This window comes from Triturus cristatus, chromosome 4_1, assembly GCF_964204655.1.
Source record: "Triturus cristatus chromosome 4_1, aTriCri1.1, whole genome shotgun sequence".
NCBI classification, from domain to species: domain Eukaryota; kingdom Metazoa; phylum Chordata; class Amphibia; order Caudata; family Salamandridae; genus Triturus; species Triturus cristatus.
This window is the reverse complement of record NC_140585.1, coordinates 214,128,062-214,137,975: the sequence shown is the minus strand read 5'-3', so window position 1 is coordinate 214,137,975 and position 9,914 is coordinate 214,128,062. Positions and strand designations below refer to the sequence as shown.

At 46.9% G+C, this 9,914-nt stretch overlaps 1 protein-coding gene across 1 annotated transcript; it reads left to right on the top strand.

Annotated features, from left to right (window-relative positions):
• Positions 1-4,810: 4,810 nt before the first annotated feature.
• On the top strand, positions 4,811-5,770 carry LOC146854085 (olfactory receptor 13G1-like). Its single transcript, XM_085651000.1, has one exon. It carries the CDS (start codon positions 4,811-4,813, stop codon positions 5,768-5,770), a length of 960 nt encoding a protein of 319 aa, XP_085507126.1.
• The last annotated feature ends 4,144 nt before the right edge of the window (positions 5,771-9,914 follow it).

Genomic DNA, 9,914 nt, shown 5'->3' with positions numbered 1-9,914 from the left:
TGGTATTTGGTCAAATAAAGTGAACATGAATTAGCTCCCAGAAAGTAAAAGGTTGTGAGATTAAAGTTTATGAATGCTACCAAACTAATTGACCATAATATCATAGTTAACAATACCATTAGCAGGCAAGTAGGAATCTCTAAATAAGGGAGGTGGTCCTGGTCAGGGTAAGAGGGAGCCACCACCTCTAATTGAATTCCTCGTCTGCGATTATCTGATGTTCAATGCACAACTAATTTTTGAGATTTTTGAAGGACAGTAAATACATTTATTTAAACAATTTACATTTATTTAAATTATACACAAAATCTGTGTTCGCAAACATTTATTCATAATCTATTGCAGCTACTAAGTCTGATGGTGCTAGAGTAGGATATTCCATCTTTGTACAGAGATGATAATACCTGGTAGATTCCTCCTACCAGTTCTAAGACCAACCCTACTGCCATGATAAAGGCTTCTTTATGCAACACAACAATCTGCTCCATAGCACGCCTACATAATGTTACAACTTTCCTCCCTCCCATTCCTCCAAATCCTTTCCATATGTAGCCATTGATGGAATTTTGGTCATGTTGGCCAGATTGGGGTGCCTAGACAGCCTCCTTATGGCATTTACTATTTACCTTGAAGATGTCATCTGTCAACAATATCTACACTGAAATGGTCTAAAAGCAATAGACAACTAAACGATCACTGCTTGAAACATAATCCCTCAAGAACTGAGTTTCTGCTTCTGTCTTGCAAATCCAATCACAGTCCTGTCACGCCTTGATCTTGAAATTATCAGATTTGTTCAAGCACAGAAGGCAACTGTCAAATGCCTAGGATTTACCATTGACTCTTCACTCACTATAGTGCACTAAAGAAATAAATTAGTGCTACTGGCTAACTTCCACCTACATCAGCTAAAGAAAATAAAACCCCATCTCTCCCACAATCATCTCAGAACTGCTGCCCACACGCTTGTGATATCCAGAATAGACTCTGGAAACACTATACTTCCCGGTCTACTGGCCTCAATGCTATCTATTTTAAAAGCTGTTTATCACTCTGTGCAGGAGTCCTCACATTTCCCCTCATAAGTGTATAACCTTGAAATAATAGGTAAACCAGCTACCGTCTTTTAAAGGACTATTTTTATGAAATCGTATTTGGTGATAGCACATTAACATGTTATTTAGTGATTTAACCTATGCATTAAATATACACATTACATGACACAGTATTGACAGTGAGTGTTCTAGATAAGCAAGAACTGCTGATCATTTATTAATTCTTCGGCCAACATGCAGGTCAAAACTGTAGGATGAGGGTCTACTTGTCCAGACATAAAGTCTACCCCTTTGCTAAGTAGTAGAGTTCACATCACAATGGGGCTGCCACTAGTCCCGTCCACTTAAGTGGACGGTCACTTGCCAACTATGCTGCAGGGACTGAGCCAGTAGAACCCAGGGTCTAGCAGAGTCATATCCCCCAAGTCTGCCATTCCAGGGCACCTAGTTTACAAATCTGATATGGGTGTTTGATGGGTATTTGCTCTCCTTGTTGTTTTAGAGAAGTCTTTTTGGTAGCGGTAGAGGCAGATTGAATGCTCCTCCCACCATGGTTACTAAGTCATGGGTAAACTACAATGAGCAGAGTACCGGTCTCGGATTTTCACAGATCCTAGAATTGGAAATGTCAGCCGCCACAGGATGAAGGAGATCTGTCTCTCAACACATTAGATCTACCAATAGGACCTTTATCAGGAACAAAATCCTCACTAACTCCAGCAACTCAAAGAGGCTCTGCAGTGTCATCCAGGAATTCACCAAACCCCCAGCGAAGCCGCGGATGTCACACCCTCACAGGACCTCTGCAACAAGTTCAGCTCATACTTCCATCTGAAAATCAAGTCCTTCTATGACAACTTCAGCAAACAGACACCAGACACCGAAACCACACCTTCTTCCAGCAACGACAGCAAGCCTACCATCTCCACCTGGACCCCAGTAACCACTAAAGACACTGCCACGACCATAAAAAAGCATTTACTCATTAGCCCCCACAGACCCCTGCCCGCCACACATCTGCCACAGAGTCACCGCCGCCATTGCACCCGAGATACGATGCACCATTAATGCCACCTTTGATTCCTACACCTTCCCTGATGACTGGAAATGCACAGAAGTCAAGCCGCTCTTCACGAAACCCTAGGCAGACCCGACAGACCTCAAAAACTCCCGACTCATCTCTCTCCTCCCCTTTGCGGCCAAAGTCACTGAGAAGATCGTCAACATCCAGGTGATGAACTACTTCAAAGAGATCTCCATCCTCGACTCTTCCCAATCCGAATTCCGCAGCAACCATAGCACCGAGACCTCCCTCCTTGGTGCAACAAATGACATCAGCATGCTCCTCGACCAAGGCCACACCGTGGCCCTCTTCCTACTAGACCTCTCTGCAGCTTTTGACACCATCTCCCACCGCTCTCTCACCATCAGACTCCATGACACCGGCATACAGGGGAATGCCATTGATGTGCTCTGCTCCTTCCTCACTGGCAGAACCCAAAGAATTAGACTCCCGCCCTTCCTCTCCGAACCCTCGCATATCAACTGCGAGCACCCCAAGGATCGTAGCTCAGTCGCAGGCTTTTTAACATCTACATGGTCCCCCTCGTTGCCATCGTCAGACAGTATGCACTCAGCATAGTATCCTTCGCCGACGACACCCAGCTTATCCTCTCCCTCACAAAGAAACCCGACACCACCAGACTCAGCTTCCAGGAAGGAGTGAAAGATGTCACATACTGGATGAGAAGCAGCTGTCTGAAGCTCACCTCGGCATTCCACGACATGAACACATCACTCGACACCTGCAAGACCCCCACTGACTCCCTGTCGAGAAGAAAGTAACCTTCAAGCTACTCACCCATGCCTACAAATCCCTCCACTTTTGCATATGTCGCCCTAGGTGGGAAGGGTATTACCAGACGTGGGTCCCGTGTTGACTACACCACTGGACTCAAGCTACCCTGGCTGATGAAGGGTGAAGCCCTGAAACCGGTCCCAGGATGCTTGTTTCCGGTCCATGGAGGACCTGGCTTGGCAGTTCGGGCTGGACAGTTGCCACAAGAAACAGGGTCAAGACTGATTTGCACATGGCTGGGTCCAAACTGGGGTGCTGTGGTGAGCAAAAGAATGATGGATTTAACCCAGATCCTTGAGACTGGGGGTGAATGCTTGCATTGCCCGGCATTCTGTCCATCAATTCTTTCTTTTGCATACAAATCCCTCTACAGCACTGGCCCCAAATACCTCAACAAAAGAGTCTACTTCCACGTACCCAAGAGAAACCTCCACCCAGCCGACCTTGCCCTCACCCAAACCATGCGCATCCACAGAGCCAGAGTGGGTGGAAGAGCCTTCTCCTCCATCGCGGGAAAGACCTGGAAGGAGCTCCCAATCAACATCAGACGCTCCCCCACTATGCACACCTTCAAGAAGAGCCTCAAGACCTGGCTCTTCGGCTGACTCTGAGCTGCACCCCCCCACCCCAGTGCCTTGAGACCCTCACGAGTGAGTAGAGCGCTTCACAATTCCCTGATTGATTGAGTTGTAGAGTATTAACCCTGTTACAAATAAAGTGAGTTTCTGGCTTATCTTTGCTATTAAATATCGATTAACCCCTATGTCTGAAATATTAGAGAACAACATCTGCTAGCTATTACCAGTTTGCCTGAGCTATTACCATGTATTCACTGTTGAGTCCAGGTTGTTACTAGTGGAGGAAACCATGTGGCATATGTACAAGGAAATGGCACCGCGCGGGCTGTAGAAAAGTTTACAGGGATGCGCTGAATAGTCAATAATATGGTGAACCCATGTATTTTCCCTTGAGCTAGCACTAAAAATAGCTGCCTGGCACCCTTGTGCTATAGTGCAAGTGCATGGGTGCCTTCATTGCAGGGATGGTTGTTTACATGCAGGGAGGTGTCCCTTCCTGCAAATAAACAGAGAATAATGGTGATTTGCTACTTCTATGTGTGCTGCATTCAGAAGTAGCAAATCGCTATTATTTGATGATTGTTTTTGTGCTGGAAGGGACATTTTCCTGCTCAAAAAAACAAGCATTAAGGGGATTTTTCTCTTTCAATGTGTGCTGCAGGATACACCACACACCACAAAAGCAAAAACATGGAAAAATAAAATTATTTCTCCTCATTGAACTAATCTAACGGCTGCTTTTGCATGGTGTTAGTTTTTGGAACCGCCTCAGATTTATAGATCCTTGTAAATCAGGGGCAACGTCAAAAAACAATGGGAGCTGTGGTGGAACACTCACAGCAACACCCATTTCACACCCCTTTAATTCAGATACCTGCGTGAACGGGTACCATATTTACAAAGCAGTGTTAATCCATTCAAATGGCTTAATGGCACTTTGAAAATATGGTACAGGGCCTCGTGCAACTGGAACGTCGGTTAAAGTGACGTTTCGGAGGCACAATCCCCTTGTAAATATGCCTCCATGTGTTCAATGCCGGAGCTAAAACTAAGACGAGATAAATATTACTTATTTACCTATGTGGGTTGCTAGGTTAGACAAAATGTATTCAAATAGGACCATTAAAAGTCCAGTTTGTAAATTAAATCCACAATGACATTGTTTGAAGTCAATGAATGGACATGAAGTTCAACTTTTGATAATTCATTTTTAATAAAGGTTAATCAGTGCATGATTTGATGAACTGTACCAATGTTTGCAAGGTCACTTCTTAATAGCTTACTGCAACCATCATGTTTTTATTTCAGATCTTCAGATGATGCATCGTACTGCAATAAAAGAGATGAACCTAACCCCTGCCTCCGAGTTTTTTTTGCTTGGCTTCTCCGATCACCCAGAGTTGCAGTCTATATTTTTCACCTTCTTCCTTCTGATCTACTTGATGGCCCTGCTGGGTAACTTGTTGATTATGACCATCATAGGTGCAAATATTCATCTGCATACACCAATGTACTTTTTCCTGGGGAATCTTGCCATCTTGGACATCTGCTGCGCCTCATCCATCATTCCCAAGATGCTTGAGACCCTGGTCTCAACGACAAAGTCTATCTCCTACTCAAACTGCATTACACAGCTTTTTCTTTTGGCATGTTTTCTGGGTACAGAGCTCCTCATGCTGGCATGTATGGCTTTTGATAGGTATGTAGCTATCTGTATCCCACTGCAATATACCAGGATTATGAGTGTAAGGTTCTGCATCACTACTGTGGCCACAATGTGGTTTGCTGGCTTGGTTTGCTCCATTATTCTCACCACCATGATCACTAGTCTGTCTTTCTGTGGAAGGATTACACTAGACCACTTCTTTTGTGAAATCCCACCAATCCTGAAGGTTTCTTCCTCTGATACCCATATTAGTGAAATTGTCATATTTACAGCTGATGTGTTTTTTGGCATGTTTTGCTTCCTTCTTATTGTCCTTTCTTACATGTACATCCTCTCCTCCATTGCAAAGATTAGTTTAGCCGCCAACAAAAGGAAGGCCTTTTCCACATGCAGCTCCCACCTCATGGTTGTTACCTTATTCTATGGAGGCATTATCTACACCTATGTACGCCCAGCTCTCAATGCCACTGGTGACAAAGACAAGGTAGTGTCTCTCATCTATGCTATTGTTTCACCATTGATGAACCCAATAATATACAGTCTAAGGAACCAGGAAGTTAAAGCTGCCCTTATCAAGATGCTGTCCAGTAAAATGTGTTCTTCAAAAATGTAAAAAGTTATGAAAATAGGCATATTATCCAGCATTTTACAATTTACATTTTACTTAAGACTTTGTACTTGCAGTAGTTGCATCACTGACAATTTTGATTCTCAAATGACTATTGAAAAGCAAATATTAAATAGGTATTGTAAAACAAGACCAAATGAAATAAACCTCCCTGGACTTAAGTCACTAGTTCAACTTCTCTTGTTATCTAATCATTTTAACGTTTTATTTTATTTTCCAGTAGTTATAGAACACTAAGGCAGCTTTAGTGATTTTGATAGGACCGATCCAGTTTGATGTTCACTAATCCCCCACCTGTTTTGAATACACTCTCTAGCATTGCCTCCAATGTGGAATTATTTTTAGCCATGTCGCTGCTCGTACATCTTGTATCTTACAGTGAGTCACTAACCAACTGTCTGGGGCCGGACTGACCTGCATTTTCAGCTGCGGACACTTTCGCTGCTGGGGCCCTGACGCTGTGTGTTCTCCCCCGTCGCCGTTGCTCGCAACACCGCACGGCCGCCATGGGGGGAGACTACAGCTCCCAGCCTGCACAGCGGCAACCAGCACCGCCCACTTACTGCCTGAGCGCGCCCGGAGGCGCTTAAACATCAGCTGCCCCCTCGGTGGAGCGGGGGCTTCACTAACCAACTGTCTGGGGCCAGACTGACCTGCATTTTCAGCCGCGGACACTTTCGCTGCTGGGGCCCTGACGCTGTGTGTTCTCCCCCGTCGCCGTTGCTCGCAACACCGCACGGCCGCCGTGGGGGGAGACTACAGCTCCCAGCCTGCACAGCGGCTACCAGCACCGCCCACTTACTGCCTGATCGCGCCCGGAGGCGCTTAAACATCAGCTGCTCCCTCGGTGGAGCGGGAGCTTCACTAACCCACTGTTTGGGGCCTGACTGACCTGCATTTTCAGCCGCGGACACTTTCGCTGCTGGGGCCCTGAGACTGTGTGTTCTCCCCCGTCGCCGTTCCTCGCAACACCGCACGGCCACTGTGGGGGGAGACTACAGCTCCCAGCCTGCACAGCGGCGACCAGCACCGCCCACTTACTGCCTGAGCGTGCCCAGAGGCGCTTAAACATCAGCTGCTTCCTCCACGTCGCGGACGCGTGTGGGCGGCGCCGGGCGAAGCCCAGGCAAAGGGCGTGCAGTCTGTGGCAGTCGTGTGCAGGAGGAGGCAGGGCTGGGCCAGCCCCTTGAGAGCTTATAATGGGTAAGCGAAAACATACTGTAACTACAGACCATGGAGGTAAGAAGGCTAAGGTGCCAAGACATTCTGAGTCCATCCTCTCTTACCTCTCATCAGCGGTGGGTGCGCTTACCAAGAAAATTGCAAATGCTGAATTGGAGCTGGGCTTACCCTCTACCTCATTGTCATTGCCTGCACATACTACAGATGGTGCTCCACTTGCCCCACTAGAGCCGGAGGGGCTTATTTTAAAGGCCAACTCAACCGTGACACCTACTGCACCCACTGCGCCCCTTCCACCTGATGATACCCAGGTCCTGGCTTTGCCTGAGACCACACAGCCACGGTCTCACGACCCTAAAAAAGTCTCGAAAAGGAGGAGGAAAGTTGAGGGCAATTTAGCAACAGCCCAAGTGCGGGAGGCTACTCTCGGAGACCAGTTAGAGACATTGTTCACTGCTCGTATCGAGCCCTTATTGTTGGGTATCGCGAAGGACATCGTTGAGACTCTGAACACTTGCCTTGCTGGTTTATTGACAAAATGTTCTGTAATTGATAAACTGGTCAAAGACTTCTCCTCAATCTCCCCCCAATTGATAGGGGGAAGTGTGTTACGGGACCTAAGGTCTAATAATGCTAGGGAAACATCTGATCCTAGTTTTCCCAGTTGTGGGAGGGTCCCAGCCATGGAGGGGGGGGAAATCCAACAAATAACAGCACTAACCTAAGACCAGTGCCAGGGGGGACCAAGCTAAGACCTCAGAGGAGGGGTAGTAATCCAAGAAAGATTGTAGCAGATATGGGGCTAAAGGGCTGCAATTTAAACATCGATCTGCCCCCGGAGGCAGCCCCACTAGTTGCAATCTTCATTGGTGTACCCCCTCTGGCAGAAGGAACGGGTGAATCGCCCTTTGCTTTAATTACAAAGGCAAGGTCATGGTGCGCGGAGGCAAGCAGCGGTGGGACCGAAATCTCCAATAAGGTGATATTTGCTAGCAGGGTAGGGTGGATTGGGAAACGAACAAAGAAAGTACAGGGCTGATAGATTATTCTGGGATGGGTCGGATATCGCAGGGACCGACCGTTCGAGACCTATTCCCTTGGGGTATACCTACCCGCCCCCACCGCCAGCCCCCGGTCCTTGGGACAACCGCCTAGGGCGAGTTAGAGGGAGTATGAACTCTATAGCGGGCAGTGTAGGCCCAGTGACATTGACCCAATACAACCCTGTGAGGGATTCTGGTACCCGGGCAGCTTTGGCTGCACACCCTGTGCATAGAGTTCAGGAAGGCGAGGGATTGGCTTTGATCAATCGATTTTCTCCCATTTCTGACATCGAGGAAATCGATTGACAGCCAGCCCCAGCACAAGTCATTAGCCCTAGAACCCCTACTCCTGGCGAGCCTGAAGTATGTAAATTGATTAGCTGGAATATTGCAGGGGCAAGAGCCAAGAGGGGAGATATAGCCTGGATCGATTTCATTATTGCCCATGACATCATAGCGTGCCAGGGAACCTGGAAAACTTCTTCTAATTTCTGGCTAGACGGCTTTATTACCTTTGCTATCCCAGCTGTTCCTAGTATGTCTGGTAGGGCTAAGGGCGGCCTTATGTCCCTCTTTTCTCTGAATCTGAAAGGTACATTTAGGCAGGTTCCAAGTGGTTCATCAAACCTTTTAATTGTAGAATGGGCTGTTTCACCCAACTGCAACGTTCTCATAATTAATTTTTACAATTCCTGGGATAGAGATACGGAAACAGACCACTTAGATTGCCTGGACAAATTCCTCTCTATGTTCAGTCAAAACAACCACACGAACTTTGAGCTGGTTCAATTAGGCGATTTTAATGTTCACCCATGTAGTCACCTGTGCGTGGCAGGAGATCAGGCGGATATGATGGCCATACAGACATCCCATTTCGAGCATTCTAAGGGGGGAGAAGCCCTTGAGGAGCTGCTCGCTAATTATAATTTGTACGAAGCCGACATTTCGGAGAACGGGGCAAGAACCGCCACTTATAAAGGATCAATCCCTGGTTCCATACTTGACTATATCTTTCTGACCCCAGGCTTTTTATCCAGAGTTGTGTCCTATAACGCAATAGTTTGAATCCACAGTGACCACAATCCTGTCTTGCTTGTGGTCTTGTGGGGTGAACGGCTGGACGTCAAGTCTCGCCTCAGTATTCCGGGACTAGCCTTATGCCCTATAGATCAAGGGAGAAGGCTCAAATGGGCGAATGTGGTGCCCGGGAATTTTATGCAGGAATTACTCCCTAAAATAGAGGGGCTAATGGGGATCTGTCAGGAGGAGGGTGCCCCAGCACACAAAGTCATGGGGGCGTTTGAAGGTATTTGTGCGCAAATATCCGAAGCCCTAATGATTAAACGCACCCGGGGGGTAGAAAAACAGCATAGGTGGTTTGATGTAAAGTGTTCCAAAGCCCATAAGGTGTTAATGACGGCTCTGAAAAGTAATCCGAGAGTTAGGACTGAGATCGCTGAAGCAAGAAAGGTGTATAAGGCCTCCATTATGGGGAGAAAGCAAGTTATAAAACAAGCGGCGTGGGAGAAACTAATGTCAAGCGACGTTTTGCGTGACAGTTCTCAGTTTTGGGCCACCGTGAACCAATCCTTTTTTCAGATATGGATAATAAGGTAATGGATTGTGTCATCCCGGATGAAAAGTGGCTTAACCACTTTAGAACAGTTTATGGTGCTAGTGACTTGGGTACTCTCAATAATCAGTGGGAGCCCCTAGAGTGTGCACCGTTAGTTTTTACTCCAGCTGAGGTGGAGAGGGCAATTTTGTAGACATCCAAAAAGAAAGCCCCTGGGCCGGATGGGGTCCCGGGTGACTTTTACATGCACTCCCCAAAACTCTGGGCAGGGGTCTTAAGCCATGTTTTCACAGTTGATAACAGTAATATCTTTCCTAGCAGCTGGGCC

What these genes read in the sequence shown, in the direction of transcription:
- LOC146854085 (XM_085651000.1), top strand. Translation starts at nt 4,811, where the DNA reads ATGCATCGTACTGCAATAAAAGAGATGAACCTAACCCCTGCCTCCGAG.